Source organism: Cutaneotrichosporon oleaginosum (assembly GCF_008065305.1).
Source record: "Cutaneotrichosporon oleaginosum strain ATCC 20508 chromosome Unknown ATCC20508_contig02, whole genome shotgun sequence".
Taxonomy (NCBI): domain Eukaryota; kingdom Fungi; phylum Basidiomycota; class Tremellomycetes; order Trichosporonales; family Trichosporonaceae; genus Cutaneotrichosporon; species Cutaneotrichosporon oleaginosum.
In genome coordinates this window covers 916,489-940,860 of record NW_027072171.1, presented here as the reverse complement: position 1 = coordinate 940,860, position 24,372 = coordinate 916,489, and the positions used below count along the sequence as shown (strand labels likewise).

The 24,372-nt window shown below is 60.9% G+C and overlaps 8 protein-coding genes across 8 annotated transcripts; 1 reads left to right on the top strand and 7 right to left on the bottom strand.

The window, feature by feature from the left end:
* Nucleotides 1-174: 174 nt before the first annotated feature.
* On the bottom strand, nt 175-2,186 carry COLE_02069 (uncharacterized protein; the record flags this gene model as incomplete). The annotated part of the gene is made up of 5 exons (XM_018423261.2): nt 175-860; nt 892-1,421; nt 1,456-1,772; nt 1,804-1,943; nt 2,000-2,186. The coding sequence occupies 5 exons, from the start codon at nt 2,184-2,186 to the stop codon at nt 175-177; spliced, it is 1,860 nt and encodes a 619-aa protein (XP_018278714.1).
* Nucleotides 2,187-6,373: 4,187 nt separating this feature from the next.
* On the top strand, nt 6,374-7,366 carry COLE_02068 (uncharacterized protein; the record flags this gene model as incomplete). The annotated part of the gene is made up of 1 exon (XM_018419988.2): nt 6,374-7,366. One exon carries the CDS (start codon nt 6,374-6,376, stop codon nt 7,364-7,366), a length of 993 nt encoding a protein of 330 aa, XP_018280662.1.
* A 509-nt stretch (nt 7,367-7,875) lies between these two features.
* Nucleotides 7,876-10,071, bottom strand: COLE_02067 (uncharacterized protein; the record flags this gene model as incomplete). Its single annotated transcript, XM_018422461.2, has 3 exons — nt 7,876-8,386; nt 8,419-9,110; nt 9,142-10,071. 3 exons carry the CDS (start codon nt 10,069-10,071, stop codon nt 7,876-7,878), a joined length of 2,133 nt encoding a protein of 710 aa, XP_018280663.1.
* Nucleotides 10,072-11,237: 1,166 nt separating this feature from the next.
* COLE_02066 (uncharacterized protein) lies at nt 11,238-12,749 on the bottom strand (the record flags this gene model as incomplete). The annotated part of the gene is made up of 6 exons (XM_065626188.1): nt 11,238-11,528; nt 11,710-11,998; nt 12,031-12,077; nt 12,109-12,343; nt 12,430-12,449; nt 12,483-12,749. The coding sequence occupies 6 exons, from the start codon at nt 12,747-12,749 to the stop codon at nt 11,238-11,240; spliced, it is 1,149 nt and encodes a 382-aa protein (XP_065482457.1).
* A 1,335-nt stretch (nt 12,750-14,084) lies between these two features.
* COLE_02065 (uncharacterized protein) lies at nt 14,085-15,281 on the bottom strand (the record flags this gene model as incomplete). The annotated part of the gene is made up of 3 exons (XM_018424946.1): nt 14,085-14,153; nt 14,236-15,049; nt 15,082-15,281. 3 exons carry the CDS (start codon nt 15,279-15,281, stop codon nt 14,085-14,087), a joined length of 1,083 nt encoding a protein of 360 aa, XP_018280665.1.
* Nucleotides 15,282-18,042: 2,761 nt separating this feature from the next.
* COLE_02064 (uncharacterized protein) lies at nt 18,043-19,500 on the bottom strand (the record flags this gene model as incomplete). Its single annotated transcript, XM_018424947.1, has 7 exons — nt 18,043-18,147; nt 18,263-18,297; nt 18,384-18,648; nt 18,701-18,847; nt 18,881-18,986; nt 19,062-19,256; nt 19,322-19,500. The coding sequence occupies 7 exons, from the start codon at nt 19,498-19,500 to the stop codon at nt 18,043-18,045; spliced, it is 1,032 nt and encodes a 343-aa protein (XP_018280667.1).
* Nucleotides 19,501-19,893: 393 nt separating this feature from the next.
* Nucleotides 19,894-21,742, bottom strand: COLE_02063 (uncharacterized protein; the record flags this gene model as incomplete). Its single annotated transcript, XM_018421223.2, has 5 exons — nt 19,894-20,126; nt 20,161-20,895; nt 20,934-21,184; nt 21,251-21,363; nt 21,470-21,742. The coding sequence occupies 5 exons, from the start codon at nt 21,740-21,742 to the stop codon at nt 19,894-19,896; spliced, it is 1,605 nt and encodes a 534-aa protein (XP_018280668.1).
* A 1,248-nt stretch (nt 21,743-22,990) lies between these two features.
* Nucleotides 22,991-23,971, bottom strand: COLE_02062 (uncharacterized protein; the record flags this gene model as incomplete). The annotated part of the gene is made up of 3 exons (XM_018422463.2): nt 22,991-23,335; nt 23,388-23,525; nt 23,660-23,971. 3 exons carry the CDS (start codon nt 23,969-23,971, stop codon nt 22,991-22,993), a joined length of 795 nt encoding a protein of 264 aa, XP_018280669.1.
* Nucleotides 23,972-24,372: the final 401 nt, after the last annotated feature.

Sequence of the window (24,372 nt, the reverse complement as noted above, 5' to 3'; positions counted from 1 at the left end):
CCTCCTCCCAGTTACGAACCATCCGGTCTTCAAGCCCATCTCGACTCGTGATACACGCAGCTCTGGCTGCTTAATGCATCTCCATGAGCTCGCGGCAGCTCGCGGTGGCTCCTGGGCGCATGCTCACGCTGAACTACTGATTGACTATGCTACACACAGGGACATACACTGTCGTTACGCCTTGGGCGGTAGCGCGCAATCGGCGGCGCATGAGTGCTTGGGCAGATCTGCCTCGACGCTTTTGCCCGACGCTGGGCTGCCTTCGCGCGAGCGTCTCGCCTGCTCTGCTGGCCCCGCGCTCTCGCCAGAGGCTGGGCTGCCTACGCGTGAGCGCTTGGCTTGCTCTGCTGGCCCCGAGCTCTCGCCAGAAGCTGGGCTGCCCATGCGCGAACGCTTGGCCGGGCGGGCCGAGGATGACGAAGGCCGGAGCCCTCCATCTCCCTCGTCATCTGCGCCCTCGTTCTCGTCTCCGCCCGCCCCTTCTTCGCGCACCTCAGCTTCCTCCCCCTCCCCCGATGCCTCTGAATCCTCCGAGTCGCTCGCACTCGCACTCCCCGACACGGACTCTCCGCTCACTGTCAGCCTGACAGTCTGCCCGCTCAGGGCGAGCGCGTCACGCTCCGCCCGTGAGCGCAGCATGTGAAAGTGGGAGAGCACGCCTTCTCCCGAGACCCAGACCGCGTCTTCGGGCTTGATAGCGAGCGGCTTCTCGCCCTCGGCGCGCGGGATCTCCCATCCGAGCTCGTGGCTGAGGTAGGACACGATGCTGTCGGCGTCGCCGAGGAGGAGGATGTCGGGGCGGACGTGCGTCACGGGCGTGAGGTTGATGAAGATCTGCGGGACGGAGTGGGGGATATGTGCTGGAGTCAGCGGCGCAGCGGTGCGGCTTACACAACACTTCGCTGACAGGCGCGACTTTGAGGCTCGTACCAATAATCACGAGGAGGTCGACCTCCTCGCGGTCGCGGAAGAGGCACTCGTCGAACGCCGAGTCGAGCGCCTGCCCGAAGAACGTAATGTCAGGCTTGATGATGCCCGGCTCGCCGCGGCGCCACGGATCGAGCGCGTCCGAGTCGCTGTCGCTGTCGTACTTCCCCTTCCCCTTTTCCTTCCTGTCGCGCTTGAGCGCGGCGATCTGCGCGCGGCGCTCCGCGGCGCACGTGGGGCAGAAGGGGATGCGCTGTTCCATAATGTACTCTTCTATCGCGTGGCCGGGGACGCGCGCACGGCAGCGGAGACAGGAGGCGGTGGCGAACGAGCCGTGGCACTGGAGGACGCGGGAGACGCCGGCCTGGCTCTCGAGCGTGTCGATGTTCTGGGTGTAGTTGCGGAGGAGGACGCCGCGGTCTTCGAGCATCTTGATCCAGCGGTGGCAGGGCGAGGGCACGAAGTTGCTTGGGTAGATCTGTTTCGCGAACGAGCTGGCGTTAGCGACCTCCGAGGCTGGGGGCGCACTAGAACACCTCGGGGTGTTCGCGGAAGTATGCGATGTCGAACATCTGCTGTGGGTCGTCGAGCTCGTATTTCCCCTCGGCTTGCAGGGTCGCGTACAGCCCCGTGGCGGAGCGGAAGTCGGGGATACCGCACGACGTCGAGATGCCCGCGCCGCTGAGGACCATGATGCGGCGCGCGGAGCGCAGGAGCGCAAGCGCGTCCGCGACGCTGTTGTGCGCCGCGAGCTTGGTGCGCCGGCGGAGGATGCGGGAGAGCGCAACCTTGGCGAAGGGGAGGAGGAGGATATCCGGCGTCGACGCGGCGCGGAGGTGGCGCGGCTGGGGTCAGGTGTGTGGGGGGGATACGCACAGGCACGATGCCGAGGCTGATGAGGAGCTTGCGCAGCGTGTGCGGGCCCGCGAGGTACGTGCGGAGGAAGGTGACGAGCCCGTCCTCTTTCAGGCGCGAGACGAGCGCCGCCACTTCGGCGTCGGTGAAGCCCGCGTCGGCTGGCGTTAGCTCCCACCGCGCCGCCGCGCCGCCGCGCGCGTGGCCGCGCACCCACCTTCCTGCACGAGGAGCTCGTACTCGTCCTCCGGGAGAGACTCGTCCGACGAGAACCCTTCGCTGTCGACTTGGTATGTGTCGCCGGGGGTGACGAGGGGCGGGGAAGACGCGGAGCCGGTCGGGCTCGCGTTGGCGCTGGCGCGACCGCGAGAGGGCGCGCGTGGCGCTGCGTGCCCGGCGTCCATGGTGTCGGCGCGCGGAGGTGGAGTGCGGTCGGAGATGGACGGAAGGGGAATTCGAGTGGCGGATGGCGGCCCGGGCGAGGCGACCGTGGGTGAGTTGATGAGGGGGCCAGGGTGGCGATGGGACCGGACCTGATTCAGATCTAGAGATCCATTCTGCATTGCGTTCTGCATTCTACTTTCTGCCAGCTGCCAACTGCCAGTTGCATGCGCACGGCATTTGGATATACGCAGCCAGCTGGGTCTGCGACTCAGCTCGCAGCCGCAGCTCGCTGTAAGCGCGCACGCGTGCACTAGCCGAGCGCAGCGGACATTCGGCGGGACGGGGCCGGGCATGGCACAGGTCTCGGCACGGCTGACGCCGAATTGCTTCGATGCCCTTGACGCGCCACTCGATGCCCGCCGCCCGCCGTCCGCCGCCCGCTGAGACAGTTCGCTTCGCCCTCGTAAACTGCACGATTACGAGGGCAATGTGTCACTGACACATGTGTATTGCTGTCGCGGGGGATAGGCGAAGGGACTGGCTCGTATTGTTGATAGCGCGCAACAGGCGCTCGACGCGGTCTCATTCAGTGCTCAAAGTAAGGAGGACGGAGGGAGAGGAGCTCGAGAATCGAGGCAAAAGCGCCGTCGGATGCATCGGAGAGTGCATGGGCTGTCTGGTTGAGGATGCGGGGTATCCATCACCGACCGCTGGTGCAGCGGATTGGACGCGATTGGACGGGCGAGATGAATTTGGGACCCTGCGACAACCGGGGGCGTTGAGAATTCCAGGGGCAAGTGCGCAGGAAGAGGCGCTAGAGGCGGAATAGGATCGGATTGAGATTAGGGTAGGATTAGATGGGAGCCGAGTCGCGTGGCGGCTCAATAAGGGAAGATCGACATGCGTCAACAAGGTCGTCTGTGTCAGATGGTCAGATGGGGTGGTCAGCTGGACACTTCAGGCTGGTCAGCAGTTCATCGGCCACAGAGTCCAAGTTGGTCTTGTATTCTTTCCGGTGGGTCGGTGTAGCGCTGAACGGCATGAACGGCGATGCGGAGGGTGGCTAGCGTGGAGAGACCTGGACTGGGGCGATTGGTGTGTAGGTGATGATCCTGTGGGGTCTTGTGTGTCCTGTGCTCAACCTGTGGTCACCTGTGTGTCCTGGATCTCCGTGTCAATCCAGTCAATCCAGTCAATCCGAGGATCCGAGGATCCAAGGCCCAAGGCAATCCCCGAGCCCCGAGTGTCGCGCAGTCTATGCACAACCCTTAGCGTCTTGTAGGGTATTGCAATCTCCGTTGGCTCCGCTCCCGCGGTAGCGGTTCTCTGGTTGTCTCTCTGGTCATGATCAGTCAACATTCACGTTAGCATAGTCTCCTTGCTCTCCGAGCTAACATGCTAGCCTCCTCGGCTCCAACATGCACCTCTTTCTCTTCTTCTCCCCCCTCCAATCCTCAATTCCTCCATAATCTCACTGACAATTCACATCCCCATCATCTCCACCATCTCCACCTCGTCTAGCTCATCTTGTAAATTGGAAGATCCACAATCCACAACCCTCACAATCGACCCACGTCAACCCCTGCTTGCTCTTGGCCCTCCTCACTTTCCCCCATCGCACCATCCATCTCCCACAACGTCGCACTCGACACCTTCCACATCTCTCCCCCATCTCGCATTACCACTTTCTCCTCACTCCCCTCCTCTCCCTTCTCCTTCCACAGCGATTCGCGTGCTTTACGCCGTGCGCCAAACCCTGTCTTCGCAGGATCGCGCGCGTTACGCCCATACGCCCACTCAGCCCCACTTGCACGCTGCGCATCAGTAAATACCACACCCAATCCCCGAGGCGGTCGGACAGAAACCTTCAGGCGAAACAGGCCGCCGCCGCCTAAAGGATAACAAAGCTCGGTTGCATCTCCCGGCTCCACAAACTCGGGGCAACACAGTTACGCAGACCATTGTCATCCGCTACCGCTTTACCGGCCTATAACAAGGCGCTCACCAACCTGGCACTATAAGCGTCGTTGGGGCTGTTCCATCTGCCCTGTGCTTAGGTTGCAATTGAGGCACAACCAGAACACTTGGTGTCTGCAGCAGACCCTGCCTGTGCCGTGTGTGTGTCGTTGGACACCACAAACTCGGACTGGCTTCCACTACTCCTGCCTTGCATGTCTTGCAATCTTGCGATAATCTAATAAAACACCTACGCACGCTCGCACAACTCGCACGCACGCACGCGACAACCTTGCTTCCTTGCATACTTTGAACCGATCCGTGATCCGCAATCCCGCCATTCACCCATTGTCGCTCTCGCGCTCTCCCTTTCTCACATCTCACTTGCATCCCCCAACCTTGCTTCTCTCCCCCTCTGCGCCACTCGGACTCATCATCGCACATCGCACATCGCCCACTACTACTCATATTATCCACACATCCCCCGCGCTCCCACACCCCCTCCCCCTCCCCAACTCACATCTCTCATCGACATCATCCCTCCTCCCTCGTCGCTTCCAATTGCTCCCCTTCATCTGCCCATTCGCCCGCTTGTCACGCACAACTAGTGTCATTTACCCACCCGCCACCTGGCCACCTACGTATTTCAGGTCATTGATCGCACGCCCCACCTAAGGCGACTAGCCCTCGTCACTGGCTACTGGCAAACGATCGATGACCAAACCGAAGCGTCTCAGCCTGAGCACACAGATACACACCCAGCGTACACACGGTCCAGGATCTGGAACAGCCGTCAAGCAGTGCACACCAACTTCGTTTTAACTCTCGAGCCCGAGCCATGCAACATAAGAGCACAACAGGCTAGCCGTTGAACACTCGCGCACTCGCACCTCGGCTCCCTGTTTGAGTCACGAACCGCAACCCACACAACTCCCCCACCCCTCCCTTCGACTCGGACTCCTCCCCCGCCCGACTGATCGTGACATCTTGCTCTTCAGCCGCCCGCCCCCCAAGTATCCCCCAAGAACACACCACACCCGACAGGCCTTCCCTCCTCGCCTCCCAAGCCCCCCCCCCCCCCCCCCCCCATAAGAGGAACCGCTCCTCCCAGTCTCCCTCCCACTCTTCTCCCACTCTCTCACTCCCCTAGCGAACTGCTCGAGCACCCCACCGTCATAGTCACCCCGCTGCTGCTACACCCACACCCAAGCTCTCGACAATAGCGCACTCCAACTGCCCTTAAGCTTGCGCGCGCGATGGGCAGCAACCCCCCTATCCAGGCCGTCCCATATACTCTCGCGCAACCAAAGGTCCACATCGCTCGCTTCCTCGAATCTATTCGACCTCATCGGCAGGAGCATGAGATTCGTGGTGCGGCATACTTTGTCCGCTCGCGAAGGGGCGGAGATCAGCTGTCCGAAGAAGACTGGAATCCAGACTTTGTCCCTCCCTCGGACCACGCAACAGACGTCACCGCCTTCCTCAACTCATTGTCCTCTACGCATCCAGCGCATGCATCGACTTCCCACCACCACCAGCTCCCAGACACGGCGGTCAGGGAAAGAGCTCTGGCAGATGCGCTGCGCTCACGTCTGCGTGACAATGTTAGGTCGGTCGACCACGAGCCTGGGCAGTATCCCTTTGGACGCGGACTCTCCGCATTGCGCATGTCGCCCTATCCAATGCGAGGCGGCGTCAACCATGGAGCATCGGCGCTCGGCGGCGATCACTACACAGGCTCGAGCCCTCCTTTGCCAACAAGACCACCACTATCTGCACAACAAGAGCGGTACTTGTCCGACTTGATCCACAACCGTGTTTTCTTCCCTGCTGGTAAGTCGCAGCTTCGTTTCGCTGCGCATTGAACCTACTAACGCACAGCTCCCCCACCAACACCACTCGCTCCACTGGGAGTCGAATACGAAGCAACCCATCCACTCGGTCCATCCCAGCGGACCGGCAATGTGCAGCCCCCGGCAGTGTCGCGAGAATTGCCTGAGCGTCTCGCACCAACTCAAGACGTGGTGCAAGCGGCAGCCGCCAATAGACTGGCAGTGCGTTCTGCTGCTGATCCATAGCCCCTCGCTGACCGCAGCATTCGCGCCCGGGAATCTTTGCTCGTGGCGTCACTTCTCAGCCGATCAAGGTCGGTGGAAGCACACAACAGTGTGAGTGAAAGAGATTTCGGAACTTGTTGCGAGGGGCGTCTGTGCTGATTGTCGCAGCCTTTACAGGATTTGACGCCCACCAGATGGACTCGAGGGTGTTGCTCGGCCTGACGTCGAATAGGGCACAGCAGCAGGCGCCACCGCCACTGCCACCTTCTCAACTGCATTATCTCCCCTCGCCGTTCGGCTACTTGCGCACAGGTACGCCGTCTCCCATGCCGTTCACTCCGTGGCCGCGCTGCCGCCCCTATCCTATACAACAGCATGTACAGCAACACCAGACGCCCACTCCGCTCGCTTCGTTCCCTCCCGAGGAAGCCCCACTCATCGATGCCATGCTTCCGTCCAACGCCTCGCGCAACAGGGGCGGCGACCCGTCATATCCGCAGCAGCAGACTCCACCATCGGCACTAGCGAGCTTTCTTCCCACCGATCTCTCCAATGTGGTGTCGCCCATCGACCCCACGTCGTCACCATTTGACGTGTTTGAGACCATGCACTCGAACGCGCCCCAAGCAAGCGAGCAAAGGGCGGTCTCAGCCGATCCCCCTCGCTGGGACACGTCTGCTGAGCAGCATGATTGGGCACGGCCAGTCTCTGCTCCACCGTCCAAGCTGGCTGCAACGCCACCCTACGAAGCGGCGCAATCGCGGATTCCCATCTCGACAGGTGAACCGACGGGGCCGGGACATCAAGATCTCTTTGCAGGGTACGGTGACGCAGCTCTTATGGGCAGCGGAACCTTTGCTTCTCAGCAACAGCCTGCCAAGCCTCCCGTCGAATCTTCCTTCGGGACGGCGCTGCGTCCCATCTACGACTTTGACTTCAAGTGGTCGCCGTTTCCGGATGCGCCCGAATGGGACATGTCGGCTGCTGCCACTCAGCAGCACCCTGCGCCGTACACATATGGGTATAGCCCCCCCGCGCAAGCCGAACCTGCTGGGTCTATGCTCCCGACCTTGGGTCCTTCTGGGTCATCCCCATTCCCATCGTTCCAGGACACCCGCACACCTCACGACTCGCCACGCGACGAGACACTTGCCGCACCGACATATGGCGCACACCCTAACATCTGACGGACATTCCTAGCGGTTTCTCTTATTCCGGTTGTGTGATATCGCATTCCCCATTGTGCCTGTTATCTGTTATTTGTACCACCCACAGCACTCAGCATTCACCGCATCGCCATGATCCGCATTACATCCATCCAAATCCATGCCTATGTATTGTAGCTGAAGCACAGCATCTTGACCCCCCGATACAACCCATCATGTTAGCGTGTCGAGTCCATTTGACTTGACGTGAAGACTCAGAACTGGACCCGCAGCCACCAATCCACCACTAACGCCCCGCGATCGTACATGGTCCTCATGATCTGCGTAGACACATGCGCCCTCCCATCCCACATTCCAGGCTTGTCGCGACTGACTTGCGTCGCTATGCGTCGAGCGCGCTGGCAGTCAACCGCGCGATTTCATTCTCGATTTCATTCAGTGCGGCCGCGAGAGACCGTGAATCGTCGTACTTGCGCTGCGCATGGGCCTCGGCAATAAATGATCTGGCGTAAGCCCCTTTCACCTTCCATTCAGCAGACATACTCGAGCTGCGCCTGCTGCTCCAACAGCGGCTGGAGCGCTCTAGCAACGTCTTCCGCCGCGTCTTCGCGTATCCCCTCTGCCTTGAGCACGTCCGGCAGCCGCTGCTCGACGACGACCATGGTGCGGGCTCTGGCGGCCGCGGCGCGCCGCTGCAGCCGCGGCAATTCCTGTGCTGTGACCGCCGCGCGGGCCATGAACTCGGCCGCGCTGCGCGCCAGCGCCCGCTGTACCGCCGCCTGACTGCCGCCGGGCTCGCACGGCGCCGCGGACACGCGCTTGGCAAGCGCGTCGTACTGACCCAAGAGGGCGAGAAGGGTCTTGTGCGACGCTAATAATGACGCCGAAGGCTCAGTGTCTTCAGACGCGCGCTGGAGAGCCGCCACGTCCTCTTCGAACGACGGGAGGAGGCCGGCGATCTCGGCCTGCAGCGAGCGGAGGGCTGCGTAAAGGCGCGCGAAGGGGGTGATTCTCGTCCGGTCTGCGATCTTCTGTTTGCGCCTGGGGTCAGTGGTGGCGGGGGATGGACGCACGAGACAGTAGCCCAGCACTCGCGGCACACGCGCACACCCTTAACCTGCACCTCCTGCGGTTGTTGCGGAAGGGGGATAGTGCGCTGCGGCTCGTCGCTTGTCGTGGTTGACGATGTGTCGCTCAGCACGCTGCCTGATCTATGCCGGTGGTGACGCGACGGCCTGATAGCGGCTGGCTCCTTCTCTTGGTCGAGGCTCATCCATCCCACGAAGCCTTCTTCCACCTCTTCGCCACGCCCTGTACGCCAGTCCGCCACAAGAAGGAGCGAGCACTTCTCCCGCCGCGTCCCCGGAGGAAGCTCGCCGCCCTCAGCGAACAACTGCATCTGCACAGCCAGAAGCGCGGGTGGAGTCGGCGGGAGCGAGCACACAATGCGCCCGCATAACCGGCAGTGGTGCTTGCGCGTGCTGAGGCTGAATGGCGCCGCGCAGACGCGGCATTTCCGCACCTCGCTATCTGGCTCCCACTTGACGATGCGCTGTTCTTCAGCACGCTTCCGCGCTTCTTCGGGCCCCGGGCCGGCTGCCGCCTTCAGCCCTTTCCACACCTGGCGCGGTTTGAGACTGTCCACCACGTCGTCCATGTGGACCTGCGGACGTGCGTTGACGATTGAGCTGAGCGAAAACGAGCTGCTGCCTGATCGTGCCAGGGGCGACGTCTGTGTTGACGGGTTGAAGTGCAAGTCGACGAGCTGGAGTCAGCGGATCCAAAGTGGGACGCACCTTCGCCCATCGCCGATTTAATCGCCCTTCCTCCTTCTCGCGCTCCGCAGCATTCTCCTTGCGCGCAGTAGTGAAGGCGGCAGTACGATCCCGTCGCACCCCGCTGGGCTGGAAGCCAATCTTGTATGGTGTCCCGCGCGCTCGCCGACTGCCCGTACTCGCAGCCGAGGGCGCGGGCGAGGTCGATAAGGGAATGCTGCCGGTGCGGTTATGTCCGGGGCGTCGTTCGATCGAGTTGGTCCGCTGAAATGCTGCGGCGGTGGGGGAAGGTGAGAGGGTGCGGAACACGGCTTCTGTGGGCGTGTCAACGAGAGCTTGTGCTTGAGGGGCAGGGGGCGCCGACTCGCGGCCAAGCCGGCGCGCGTTCGCAGGAGGTGGTGGGCCGAGGCGCCGCGTATTCGTTGGGGCTGGGGCGGTGGGAGGTGGGACGGGGGAAGCGATGGATGAGTCACGGCGGGATGCGAGCGAGTCGCGTCTGTTTGCACGCGGTGCGAATGGAAGTTCGGCGAGCGGCGGACTTGTCGTCCCATTTCCATTGCCGTTGACGTTGCCCGCATAGCTTCCAGTTCTGCTGTGTGCCCCGCGTGCTATCACACCGTTCAGTTCCTGGCCAACGGTGGTCGCCACATTCGCCACGCCGCTTAATGTGCTGGTGAGGAACTCGCGCCCGCGCCCCTCGCCGCGCGGTGCAAGCGCACTGAGCCACTGCTGAGCAGCAGCGACGGCGGTACCCTGCGCTACGGCGGAGGAAGAGCGCGCTCTCTGCGGTTGTGGTGCAAGTGGTGTGTGGGAGAGGGCGAAGGCGGAGTTGGACGCTGAGGCGGGGCCGGGCGGGGGGATAGTAAGGGAAGACGCGGAGGCGATGCTGCTTGGCCGTGCGCCGAAGCGTCGTGGTGGGTTGTTAGCAGCGCCGGGGGCGGGCTGGGCCATGGTGGTAGACAGTACGGAGATGGCAGAGGGTGGCGTGCATCGTGCAAGTGGTGAGGTGGTGGCTGCGTGTCTTGGGTGGAGGGCTTTGACCCCGCAGCCAGGCAGCCAGGCACCGGCCGGGTATGACGCCTGGGCGAGCTGCGCAAGGGAGAAAGGATATTTCGACGATTGCATTTTGTCGATTGCATCTTTCATCATGGGCCGATCAGCCAAGTTCATGAAGCGCCCGACGCAGAAGGAGCGCGAGACGCGTAAACGCGTCAAGGCGGCGACGAAGCCGCTCTCGCCTCCCAAGGAGGAGCCCGTCGAGGACAAGGAGGCCAATGTCAAGGCCAAGAAGAGGAAGATGATGCGCGCTAAGGCCGACAAGGTGGGTGATGCGCGTATGAGGGATGGATTCTTCAAGAATGAGATGTGGAATGAGAGAAGACTTGGGTTGCGTGTCCTCGATGGACAGCAAGAAGCGTTCTCATAGCTAACGCACAGAAATCTAAGGCTTGAGATCAGTCGGCGCAGGCGCGTTACTGATCTGTAAACACACCTACATACCCGGCATGGACACATATACCAGCATTGCCATTGTCTCCGATGCGTCATCAAGTCTGTTCTTGCCTCCTGGCGCTCCGCTCCGCCCTCGCGAGCTGAAGCGTGATCGCGATGTTCGCGGACGTGAGAATCTCGGGAATGCGAGCTGCAACGGCCGCTTAGCTCAGCTGGTTAGATCGCACGCTTCACACGAGACGCGAAGTGTCTGCCTGTGTACGCGTGAGGCCGACGGTTCGAGCCCGTCAGCGGTCAGCGTTCGCTTTTTGGGACGCGAGAGGCGCTCAAGAGCGTCGCCCGACGCCCAAAAGGCGTGTGCTCAACGTGGTGGCAGTGTGTTGTGTTGGTCACTCAGGACCTGGCCGGTTGGCGCGCTATGTGCAGTATCTGCCCCATGATATATACGACGCGCGTGGCACCCTCTCCTTCTCCACTGGGCCCCATAGGTGCCCCAACTTTGCAGACGTATACGACGCCTGGAATCGAGCGACATTCGCATTCCTTTGTGGCTACGAAGTCTCATCGCCCAGCTCAGAAATTCGTGTACATACACATTTATAGAAGCCACATCGTCAATAAAATTAAAGCACCTAGACCGTCCCACTTTGCTCGTTCTGCTCTGCTCATCTAGCCCTCCCCGGCTCGACCGAAACGCTCGGGGCCGCACTGTCCATCGATGTCTTGGTCTTGTGGGCGGCCGGGATGTTGTAGATGTCCGCCGCCGTGCGCACAAACGACCCGTTCTTGTCCGGCAGATCATATTGCCAGCTGTCCTCCAGGTTTGCGAACTTGTACTTGCGCTCCTCGATGCCGATGGCGGGTCCGAGCGCCACGAACCGTCGCTCGTACTCTGCCCGTCGCTTCTTGCAGACGTTGATGAGTGCTGGCCAATACGAGTTGTGCTCGTGCGACCACTACGCGTCAGCTCCTCGGTCGTCCTGCCGGACACGTTCATGCCCCATATGCTCGCCTGTCCCACATGGCAAGCCCACGCATGCCAGTCCACTGCTCAGGCTTCCCCTTGCCCTTATTGCCCACCGCATCTTCCTCTCCTCCTTCAGCCCTTCTGGCACCTCCAAGCGCATGCTCACTCACCTCGAGATCCCCGCCACACTCGCGCACCAGCGCGTGCCGCTGCACATCTTTCTCACTGATCCGGCTTGATCCCGAGATGATGCGCATTTTGGCCTTGACGATTGGGTCGATGAAGGGCCACATGACGCCGAAGAAGCCTCGTACGGCCCACGACATGCGGTACAGAACCACTGTGCCCCAGATCTCCGGGTAGTGCTGCATGAGATAATGAATTGTTTCTCTGCCGATGGCGAGCGATGTCGGTGCACCCTGCCGCTTCTCTCCAAAAACGAAGATGGCGACGATTTTGCTGGCGTCAGCTCAACGCCCCGACAGACTCACGTCACGCCTCCCGCCATGAGGTCGACTGAGCGCTCGAGCATCCAGATCTGCTGTCAGCGGGGTCATCGACATGCGCACCAGGTGGATCGCCTTGCGCTGCTCGATGGGGATGTGGTTGCGGCTCGGGAAGAAGTAGAGGACAGGCATGCCGGACGGCCCGAAGCCCTGCACCATGGCCTTGCCGGTGCGGCACTCCTCCTCGACGGCGGCCATGTGCGTGTCCATGTCGTCGATGCCCGTGGTGCGGCGCCACAGAAGGGTGCGCTCAAGACGCGCGATGGCCTCCCTCGTGGTCCCCGTCACTGCCGTCAGTCTCGTCGCCACCAATGCGACGCGTGTGCCCACCCTTGAGAAATCTGGGCGTCAGCGTCTGGGATACGTCAGTCTCCGGTGACTCACTTGAGGATTTGGTCTCTGCTCTGCGCGTCAGTGCGATCTTGTGGCGTACTCACGAGAAACATCATTTCGCGAATGCTGAGTGGCGCGCGGCTGGTCTTTCCCTCCGCGATGGGGAGGGTGTAGTTTGGCGCGCTGAAGTGTTGGATAATCGCGCTGAGTTGTGCGCCCTGCTTGTCGTTGAGCGGAGGCAGGAACGCGATCTTGGACGGCGCCGAGGACGACGCGCTGGACGTCTGGGACGACTTGGAATCGGGTTCAGGCGGTGCTGGCGACACCTGCGAGAACAGGTGCGGGTCGAGCAGCCACATGGGGAACGGCATCTTCGCGAGGCCGGTATGCGGGTGAGGTGGTCACTGAGGGTCGTGGCGGCCGTGATGGTCGCGGTCGTGAGCAGGCGAAAGGATAGAGCAGCAGTAGTGGACTGAGATGATATGAACGCGACCGAGGGAATATACGGTGCATAGATAGAGTTGGGCAGCCTGTTTACGGAGCGTGCGGCCTGGCAACCAACTGGCAGCGGGTGTTCCGTCAGGCGACGCAGCCGTGATGGGCATCGGAATCGTCGTAACTGAAAGCGCGGGAGACCAAATAACATTCAGGTCGGTCAGGTGCAGGGACGCCAAGACGCGAGAAAGTTGGGTGTGCGAGCCGAGGCCTGCGCCGTGAGCCAAAGATCGTCAAAGGCCGATCTTTGGGTGCTAAATGGCGCATAGTATAACCGGTCGATCCCTCCCTGCCGACCCCCTCAGTCTCACATAAGCACATCGCTCTCGAAAGCTCGGCACTCCCGCCGCCACCGCCGCCGCCGCCGCCACGCCGTGCAAACCATGTCATCCCCGCCTCCTGGCGCCCGAAACTGGCGCCCCGGGAAAGGGCCCGCGTCCTTGACAGTCGCGATATGAGGCGTATCAGCTCAGGCCACTTAGCTCAGCTGGTTAGAGCGCATGCTTAACACGTGATTCTCGCGCGCTTCAGACGCGTGGATATGAGTTACGCATGAGGTCGGCGGTTCGATCCCGCCAGAGGTCAGGCTTTTGCTTCCGAGCGCCTTGGGCATAAACAACAACGATTAGGAGTCGTCGCGCAACGTTTGGAAGGATGGACACCGGTTGGTGATGAGGAGGTAATGCGACAGTTGATGTGTGTGATAGTCAGGCACGATGAGTGTTGTGGCGTTGTCACGTGCATCACTACCGGAGGCTGCTAGGCTTGGAACAATTCCACGGCAGCTCCCGTGCTCGAGGTTGATTAACGGGAAGTGCGGGGGCAGGTGAAGAGATTAGCAGTGTTACGAGACCCCGTAACTATCAAGATGCCGAAGGCAGGGGACCTTGGTCAAAGGGTATCCTTGCCAACAGCTGTTGTGGCGTTCACGCTGCCGAAGTCTTACATTGAGACGCCGTCGTCATCAGTGTTTGTGCTGTTGCTCGAAACCACTGGTCAAGGAGTGAGGCGGCGCCCGATAAGGAAGGACAAAGCGTGCTAAAAGAAGAGGATTGAGGTGGGCTGATCGACTTGTCTGTCGGCCAGAGGTGAGTTGATGTTACCGCACTCCCGCATGCGGGCGAGTGATGTCAAATGGTCAGTGCATCTACACCTGTTGGCGAGCGACAAAGACTCAATACATGCCCTACTCCCAATACCAGAACATACTACTACACCTTGGTCGCCTTGGCCTGCAGCCAAATGCGGTACATCTTTTTCTGCTCCTTGCGGTTGACGAGCTGGTGTCAGTTAGTATATTCAGCCGTTGCTGCCTCAGCTGGCTTGCGAGGACCGCACCCGCCCCGCGCAGCTGCCACTCACCAAACGCCTGTCCTCTGCCAATTGGTGGATCTGGAACATGTTGCCAGTCTCCGCACCAAGTGGAGGTGCTGTGAGCATGTCGCCGAGCTGGTCCTTCTCGAAGAAGTAGACGCGTGTGCCGTCACCGCGGATGTAGAAGTTTGGCACATCGAGCAAGCGCTCCTTCTTGATGCGGAGCTGGGCGAGATCGTGCCTCCCGTAGTCACGAACAAGCAAAAGACCACCGGGCTTGAGACACGAGTAGAGGTTGTGGACGGCCTGCGCCCACTCGTCGGGATGCAGTGCGCTGAGGACGTACACGACGGTGAGGACGTCGACGGTACCAGGCTCGACTCCTTCGGGGAGCGAGTATGTAATGCCCTGGGCGGTGGCCTCCTCGCTTGGCCGGCTCGTAATGTCCCACACGGACGCGGAGAGCTCGCCGAGGCCGTGTGCCGCCCGCGGGTACATCTCGCTCGACTGGACGACCTTGACGGCCGTCTTAGAGTAGTCGGTGGCGAAGATGCGGAGGCCCGGGTTCTCATTGTGCATGAGCAGCGGGAACACGGTGTTGCCCGCTCCGCAGCCGACCTCGAGGACGGTCTTGGGCCCCGCGTCTGGCTCGCAGCACGACACGAGCTCCGGGAACTCGAGCGGCAGCCAGCGGCGGTTCTTGAAGAACTGGTCGGCGTGGTTGCTGTAAAACTTGTCCCAGTACTTTGCCGGGCGCGCGTTGTACTCTGTCACCTTCTCGTCGGGGACGGGCGACGCAGCGTGCGCCTCCATGATCTCGGCGGCGCGCTCTTCAAAGTCGTCGGGCAGCTCGGCGTGGTCCCTTACGTCAGCAACATATGGATGGGGGCGCACCAAGCGTTGTTGCTCCACACATCATCTTGCTCCTGGAGCTTGCGCGCGCCGAAGGACACGCCTTTGGGTGGCCCGTTTGGCTTGAGCCATTTGTCGATGACGCTGACGCGCAGTGTCGATGGCCCAGCCTCGGCGCTCACGGGGATGGGCGTCGTGCAGCCGGGCGTGTCGTGCGGGGTGGAGGTGACAGAGTCGGACATGGTGGATGACAGGCGGGCGGAAATTGAACGAGCGGCGGCGAGTGGCAGCCGGCGTGCAAGCATATGTTGTCAACAACGGAGGCGAGGTTGGTGGCCGACGCTTGGACTCGAACTTTTGCGAGCTGTGCCTGAATCTTTCTGGTAAAGTTTGCCCGTTCTATTAGGATTCAGTTGTAATGACCTCTGAATGATTAGGACTTCGGCCTCTTCGGCGATCCAAGGCGGGGTCACACGTGTAGATGGAGGGGTCGGATAGGGATCCAGGGGTTGGCGGACCCACCCTTGGTCAACTGCCGCCGGTACTGGCGGCGTTGATCGGCCTAGAACAGCGAAGGGGAGAAATGCGTTCACCACCACAGCTCAAGGCATGCGACATCTCTGTCAAACGGTCAATTTGCTTGATGGTGATTGTCGACGCGGCTGCGATCAAGAACACGCCGATGACCACTCTGCACTGTGATCAGTCGGGTGAGGCGCCGATCTTCCGGAGTGGCATGTGTCGGACTAATTGCTTGTGTGCACACAACACTCATCCTTGCGCCCCGCGCTCCCTCTCCCCACCCTCCACGACACGCAGCATCGGCGTTGGTGTTATCGCTCGTCGGGTTTCAGGCGAAGGAGTGGCCACAGAGAGAGAGAGAGAGCAGAGAGAGCAGAGAGAGCAGAGACAGCCCAGGGTATGCATGAGATATTTGGTAGTCTCGAGATGGTATTTCGAACTCGGGGCTAGGCGGCCTGGACGGCCGAATCATCTGCCACCGTTGACCCTGGCAGACGCAAGTTGCCGCATGGTGGGTGCACGGTGACTCAAGGCGCAGGGCCAGAGGACGCATTGGAGAATCACGAGGCACGGACCCTGAGGTGAGCAGCCACCACCCATCCTCCCCCCGTCATTGCTCCTCCTCCCTCCTCCGCCCCCTGCCTTCCTCCATCCTCCCTCCTCCGCAACTCGCATCTCACTTCATCTCCATCCTCCAGCTCTCGTCTCTTCCTATCTCCCAAAAGCCCTCTTCTCTGTCTTCATCTCCCCTCCCCCCTCCTCTCCGTCATGATCGCCCCCTCCATCCGTGCCTCCGCCTCGGGCGCTCTCCGCACCGCCGCCGCTGCCGCTCAGGTGAGCCCGACAATCATGTCCGCGCTAGATCAGCGCGCGACGCAAACAAATTTGTCCACATGCTGACCGCGTCTCTTACTCCTTTCGACGTGCGGTGCTTTCTTTCCCCCTCCTTCTGGCTATCCCTTATCATGCACAGCGCGCCCCCATTGCCCGGGGAATGGCGTCGGTCGCGATGGAGAACAAGGTGAGCACGATCAACAAGATGTGGGACCGAGCTGACGTATAGCTTCCCGCCAAGTTTGGTGGTGAGTGTGGCCCCGCGCGCGCGGAGAGGCGTCCGCTGCCCGCGACGCGCATCGGCGCTTTCTCTGCGCTCCTGCTTGCGTCTTGCTTCCCGCTAACGCCCAGGCAAGTACACCGTCACCCTCATCCCCGGCGACGGTATCGGTACCGAGGTCACCGACTCGGTGAAGGAGGTGTTCGAGACTCTCAACGTCCCCGTTGAGTGGGAGGAGTACAACGTCTCGGGTGAGACAACTGGCGACGCTGGTCTGTTCCAGGAGGCCATGGACAGCCTGAAGCGCAACAAGGTCGGCCTCAAGGGTATCCTCTTCACTCCTATGGGCGTTGCCGGCCACAACTCGTGGAACGTCGCCATGCGCCAGTCGCTTGACATCTACTCTTCGGTCGTCGTGTGCAAGTCGCTCCCCGGTCTCCCCACCCGCCACGAGAACGTCGACTTTGCCATCATCCGTGAGAACACTGAGGGCGAGTACTCGGGTCTCGAGCACCAGTCGTATCCCGGTGTCGTGGAGTCGCTGAAGGTGACGACCAAGGCCAAGGCCGAGCGCATCGCCCGCTTCGCCTTTGACTTTGCGATCAAGAACAACCGCAAGAAGGTCACCTGTGTGCACAAGGCCAACATCATGAAGCTCGGCGACGGTCTCTTCCTCAACACCTGCAAGCAGGTCGCTGAGAACGAGTACGGCCACACCGGCATCAAGTTTGACCAGATGATTGTCGACAACGCCTCGATGCAGCTGGTCGCCAAGCCCCAGCAGTTCGACGTCGTCGTCCTCCCCAACCTGTACGGTTCCATCATCTCCAACATCGGCGCTGCCCTTGTCGGCGGCCCCGGTGTCGTTCCCGGCTGCAACTTCGGCCGCGAGTACGCCCTCTTCGAGCCCGGATGCCGTCACGTTGGCAAGGACATTGCCGGCAAGAACCGCGCCAACCCCACTGCTTTCCTCCTTTCCGCCACCATGCTCCTCCGTCACCTCGGCCTCGAGGACCAGGCAAACACCATCGCCTCGTCTGTGTACAACGTCATCAAGGCTGGCTATCACCGCACCTACGACGTTGGAGGCACCACCTCGACGACCGACTTCACCAAGGCGGTCATCAACAAGGCTCTTGCGGCTTAGGCATGAAGTGGACTATTATGGGTGTAAGGCGTATCAATGCAAACATTAGAAAGTGCAGGGCGAGCGTGGTAGTGCGAGGGTGCAGGTGCGAGTTGGCCACGGGATGACCTGAAATCGAGTGGACTCCACGTAGAGGCGCAATGCGCTGAGGCCAGTCCTCCGTCGGCCACACTTATGACCTGATGCCGCTCAACGACCGCTGCTCATAGGCATCTACGTTGACGACCGCTGGCATCTACAGGGTATGTATACAGTCTATCATCCCAGTCTTGCTTAACTCTCAAGTCTCGAGGTTGAGGCTCCGTAATCCGGCCTGCGCACTCGCAAGACCCGCGGCAGGTAGACGAAGGACGTGCACGCGCCGCCCGAGCCCTGGCCACGGCTTCTTGCTGCTGCTGCTTCGTGAAAGGGGCAAGCTGGGGCGCGAGCCGGGCGATGCAGGCGTGCCGCGCGGCGGCGTAGGTGCCGTGGCCCAAGGTGCGGCTGTGGTCTGCGCCCACGGCGCTTGCGTGGTCGCGCGTGCAGTCTGAGTTGGCTGCGTCGGCGCCCACGGCGCCTGCGTCGATGGAGAGGCGCCAGCCGGTGCGGCCGCGGATGTTGGTGCCGGTGTCCCCGCCCCACCAGCTCCTCCCGCGCCATCGCGTTTCGCCGCGATCTTCTGTAGCACGCCGTACACCCAGTTCGGATCCGTGAGGGGCGTGAGCTCAGTGGGTTTCTCGAGGTAGGCCTTGACCTCGTCGTACTCTGCTTCGAGGCCTGAACACTCGCGCACGACCTCGTCCGTGTCGAAGGCGTGGTACATCCGCACATCGAATATCCGGAAGAGAACGTGGTCGACGCGCACGAAGAGGCGCGAGAGGAGGAAGAAGGAGTGGGGCATGACGCGCTGGTGTTAGGCCGCGTGGGAGGGAGAGACGAGGGAGCCGCGTAAGACTTACCAAGCGCACGTTCAGGATCGACTCGCCGTTGTCGTGCAGCTCGTCCTCGAACAACCCCACGTCCTCGTAGAAAAGGATGCGATCCAGCACTGGGTCCTGACGCGCCAGCAGCTTCATGGGGATCTGCGCGCTGTCTGAGGGCTCAAACTGGGGTCAGAAAATGCTATCTAACGGACATACACTTGACCCGGTGACGGTGCCACAGTAGGTGGTGCTAAACGTCCAGTCGTGCGGGCGCACAGGCTTCGTACTCAGCGGGACATCGGAGAGTGCAGAGGTTGCGGATCTGGTGTAAGCGACTACATCCCCCTCAGCCTTTCGAGGAAGGTCGTCACCGCATGCCGCCGCCTGCCCAACTCACCGCTTGCTCCAGCTATCGGCCATAGCAACAAGCACACCTCCGCCAACCCGCTCCTCCCACCCATCGCCGACCGCGACCTCACGCAGCGCGCTGATCCCGTCAAACGTGATGGTCACGCCCCCATCAAATGCCAGGTGCAACCCGTTGTTACCGAACGTCATCTCGGGCAAAGGTAGGGAGAGCTCCTTCTCAACGCTGGTGTCAGATGTGCATCTACAGCGGCCTTGGACTATCCCCACGTTCGCCGCAGAAGGACTCACGCATCGATCTCCTTGCCGTTCAGAATAGGGCGCTTGTAGCTCTTGATCAGCCAGCTTCCGACGCGCATCTCCGAGCCCGTCTTGCCCTGGTTCAGAGAGTACGGCGGCGCCGTAGCCGAGGGCATTGGCGCCTGGGCAGGCGCTGCGGCGGAGGGCAGGGCCCGCGGGTCGTAGGCCATGGTCGGTGTTGTTGAGCCGAGTTGACTGCTGCGTGAACTTAACTGCGTCACTGAGTGGAGGGCGGGATCAGATTGCGGCTAGGCCGGGTAATTTCGGTAGTGGCGCTTCATGTCCCCAGCCACGATCACCTCTAGCATCTTTCAGTGGTTTTACAGGTCGTTTAAGGTGTTCTTCAAGTGGATCCGTTTGAAGGTCATTCAAAAATACCACAAAACGCTGCTGGTTGTGGCAACCATGTTCATACTCGCTTCTACGTCTGAAACTCCTACAGTTTTTACCAACCACTGGCAACAAACAAAACAACCTTCTGGACGCCCCCTTGGCTCCCCAGCCCTTTCGTGTCCCACAATAGCTCTCAATCTCTGCGATACCTCCGTTTTCTAATACCCTCTCTAGCACAGGTAGCGGAAGTGCGGGTTCTCGCGGTCCGTGAGGTCGGTCTCACCAGCGAGACGGTTCTCGTGTTCGCGGCGCTCCATCGTGATGCCCGAGGCAATGAAGGCACGCTCGCGCTTCCGGTTGGTGCTCCAGTAGTAGTACCACCATGCGGCAAAGTTGACGACGTTGACCGCCATGACGATGGCGATGGCGGTGAGACCAGTGAGGTAGAGTGGGGCGTCCTTGGCTTTTGGGTCAGCTTAGATTTGCGTCTCACTTACGGCGCATGACCTGCGAGCCGATGATGTTGCCCACGCAGTATGCCACAAGAAGCATGGCGGCGTTGAAAGTCTTCTTGGTGCGACCGGCAACGTTGATCGACATGAGGGGCCACATCATGAACATGGGGATGGCGAAGAGAGAGACGAAGCAGAAGACGACGAAGCGCGCATTGTTTCCCACCTTGTCGGGCACCTTACCGGCGAGGCCGACGAAGAGGAAGACGAACATGGAAATAAGCTGGCAGATGAAGACGATGGGGAAGCGAAGGCTTGGCTTGAAGTAGACGGCGGTTCCCGCGAGGAGCACGACGCCCGACTGCACCGCGTACCCGGGGAAGAGCCAAATGATGGCCTCGAGGTTGCTGTATCCAAACGACTTCATCAGAAGCGTGTTGAAAGTCGTGATTGCGCCGTTGGGGATCGTGCAGAGCAAGTTGGCCAGGAAAGCCATGTAGAACTGCGGGTCCTTGAAGCACTCGATAACCTGACTCCAGCGCCACGGGTGGTGCTCGCCACCGCCGGTGGCGTTCGAGACAATGCGTGCGTGTGCCATGCGCTTCTCGCGCTTTGAGAGCCACCAGACCTCCTTAGGCGTGCCGAGGATGACGAGGCACACGATGCCCATCCCGACCGTCACGCCGCCGAGGAAGAGGTTGATCAAGCGCCATGGAGCGAGCCCGCCGTTCTTGAGCTGCTGCTCCGCAATCTTGTAGTTGCCAATGCCGAAAATCATGCCTGCGCAGGTCAGCAAGTGTCGAAGGGGATGGACTGACCGAAGAGCGTGTTCATCGTGTAGTACATGCTCTGGCGGAGTGTTTGCTCGCGGCGGAGATACCATGACGCGGTGAGGACGGCGAAGCCGGGCGTGACAACCGATTCGAACCAGCCGAGGAGGACGCGGACGATTGACAGCTGCCAGTAGTTGTTGCAGGCACCCAGGAGCATGACCATGCCGCCCCAGATAATCACACAGACGGAAAGCGCGCGACCAAGTGGGAAGCGCTGGAGAACCCAGCCCATAGGTCTTGCATCAGTCAAAATCACAGGCACAAGATTGTCGGCTCTTCAGCCGGTCGTGACCACAACTCACACTTGCGCCACAAGATAACCGATGTAGAAGTAAGTCGTAAGGTCGGCATAGTGGTTGCCGACGAGCTTGGTATCCTCGCGCAGGCCGAATACGACGCCTGCAGCCAGAGATGTCTGGTGTCAATTTTGCCCACTTTTCCGCCGATCGCCACTTTGACCCCCCCCCCCCCCCCTGGCACTCATTCACTCTGAAGCACAGCACATCGCGAACTCAACCCACCTTGTCAGCGAATTGCAAACCGTAGATGATCATGAGGACGGGCATGAGAATGAGGTCGATCTTCCAGCGGACGCGCGAGTACTCGGCGGGGGTGAACTCCTGCTCGGCGATGATGGCGTCCTCAGCCTCGTCAAGCTCCTTCTCATCCACCTCGTGCACGTCGATGTGACCCGGCCCCTTCTCGATCTGACTGTGCCGGCGACCAAGGATTTGCTCGCCATCGCGGCTCTCGGCCTGGACGATGACGCCCTTCTCTTCCACTGGGTAGGACATGTTGCTGAGAGTGGGGATGTGGAGTCACGATACGAGATTATAAGAACATTCTTGCTCTGCATCGGAGCGCTCAGACCCGGGGCCGGCCTCGGGGCCACAGCGGGGCTGCGAGGGGTCCCACGTTCGACACACTACTAAACGATTGCGCAGCTTTACCCGACGGACTGGAGGTCAGCCGCTTGTAGGTGAGCGCTGCGGAGTGAGGTCTATAGCTAGTTACGCGCCGAGGAATGGCAATTGCAATCGGGCACGGCGCAGGGCATGTGGACAGGCCAAGTTGGCGAATTGGCCAAGTGAACGGCAATGGAGCCAAGCCTCCCGCTTGTCCGGCACCATCCGTACATGCGTCACGAGACCTCCGTACATCCGCTCGCCAGACGCGCAGCGCTGATAGGACACACCTCCCCCACCTGTCCCTTGGCGGCTATTTCGAGGCTCAGCTTGCACGAGCTCACAGGCGGTATCTGCAGTTCTGCCCATTTGCCAAGATTAACCAAGTCCGTCCACATCCGTACATCCACCAGTATGCCTCCGTGCTGTCTGCCGTTCACTGCCGCCTGCCTCACTCACGTCCGCCCGCCCGAGCACCATCACTTGCCTTCGAGTTTCGGCGCATATGTGGGCATGGGCGGATGCTGGTGAAGGTAGCGCCGAGAGAAGATAACCTCGGCTGTCCTGCCCGTGTTCTGTAGCGGCTTCCACGACTGTCAGATAAGTGACGATGACGTACTAGTTAGTGCTGCTTTCAGCGGACGAAGAATACGCTTCTTTGATGCGATGGGGCGATTCGCGACCTCGGCGAGCAGCGAGCTCCGCAGCGGAGGTGTCGAGGAGTCCTCTCGGCATTGTCCATGTGCATGCAGCAGTTCACACTCCCGTCACCCCCACCCTCTGCCGATGCCTTCGGGTTATCTCTCGGTCCAGGAAAGGTTGTGGTCAGATGACGGCGGTCAGTCATGGGTCCCGCTATGTTGGTCACAGCAGTATGGAGGACTGCTATCCAGAGATCCAGAGCCTGGACTTTCAACGGTATGGTATGCGCTGTCCGATCGCCTCCACGAACGGCTAAAGCCGAACTGCGATTCCACTCCAAAAAAAGTGGAGATCAAATGGCGTGGTCCGTGCAAGAACCAAACAAGGCGCTGTGGGGCATGTGAGGGAACTAGTACACAGTAACATGAACAACACGGCAACTAATACACACAATCGAGAACTCTTTCAGATGGCCCAAAACTCTCCTCGCTTGACTCACGCGCGCGCTAAGCCCTCGAAGAACCGCTGCCGCTCCCTGATGCTGGGGCAGAGTGCGAGCAGCACACGCTGCGTGTCCTTCCAGATCCCGAGCTTCAGCGCCTCGACGAAGGTCCTCTGTCCCATGGCGCGAAGAGCCTGGCGCGCAGCATCGCGTGCACGCGCACGCTCGAGGGCGTGTGCGCGCGCCGAGATGGTCGCAGAGGTGCCACGCGGCAGGGCATGGAGGATGCCAGCTCGTACGAGGGCGGACCGCGACGGACGCAGATACAACGCAAGGCTGAGATGCCGGTGCAGACTGCGGCGCGAAAGCTTGTCGTGGATCATGCTGAGGCGCACCGCCTTACGTTAGCGGCGGGGACACGGTGGCTTGAGCCTGCTTGCGGAGACTCACAGAAGGGCTTGCCCAGTATCCGCCCGCGCGGACGCCGTTGACGATCGCCACGCCGCGAAGTGTGCCGCGTCGCACTAGTTCGAGAGGGTCGGGCCGTAGAGGAGAGAACAGAGCATGGCCTACACGTGAGGGGGCCGTCTATCATCAGCTACCGACAGGAGAACAGCTGCGGACTGCGAGAGGGGGCGATGTAGCTTTCTGCTCAGAGAGCACGCTGGCTGTGGACGAGGAAGCAAACACGCACACCCTTCCTTTCACACGCCCAAACTCACTCGATGTACCCAAACAGCCCAGAGGTACGAGTCGCGCTCCACGCCCTCGAGTGGGCCAACGACGCGAGAAAGGATACCGAGATCGTCGGGGGCGAGGTAAAGAAGGATATGGGTCAGAAGCTCGTGCGGGAGTGCGAGGAACGCGAGCGCGAAAGGTGTCAGGCTCGGTGTCTCCCGGGTAGCGGGCGTGGTTGACCCTCTGCTCTCGGGAGGAGCCGCGTCCACGCTGGACGAGCCTCGACCATGCTTCGCGGACAGGGGTGTTGAAGCACCTGGGTTAGATGAAAGAGTGGCAGAAGTGGCGTCCACCATTGCTGGATACGACGACACTCAAAGAGAGTGAGAGATGAGGTGGAGGGTTGGAAGATGTTTGTTGTTGAAACAAGAAGTGTGTCTCGAGACAAAGACTCTTGAGGGTGAAACGCACATTGGCGGGAGCGGAAGCCATCTCGCACATGACACACACCCGTTCCGATAATCGACGTTTTGACCTGCAAAGCACCCATTCGCCTGCCCTCTTTAGCCGCCTCCGCTGTCACCGGCACTCCCGTTTGGTGTCAACACAGATCTGGCCACGATGTTACATGTAATTATGTTGTGCAGACATAAACAAGGATCGTCATTTGCCACTCAAACCCTGGGGCTCCGATATCAGTTGTGAGGGGCTCGTATAAGATTGCTGTTTCAGAGCCAACGACGGGGCCGAGATTACA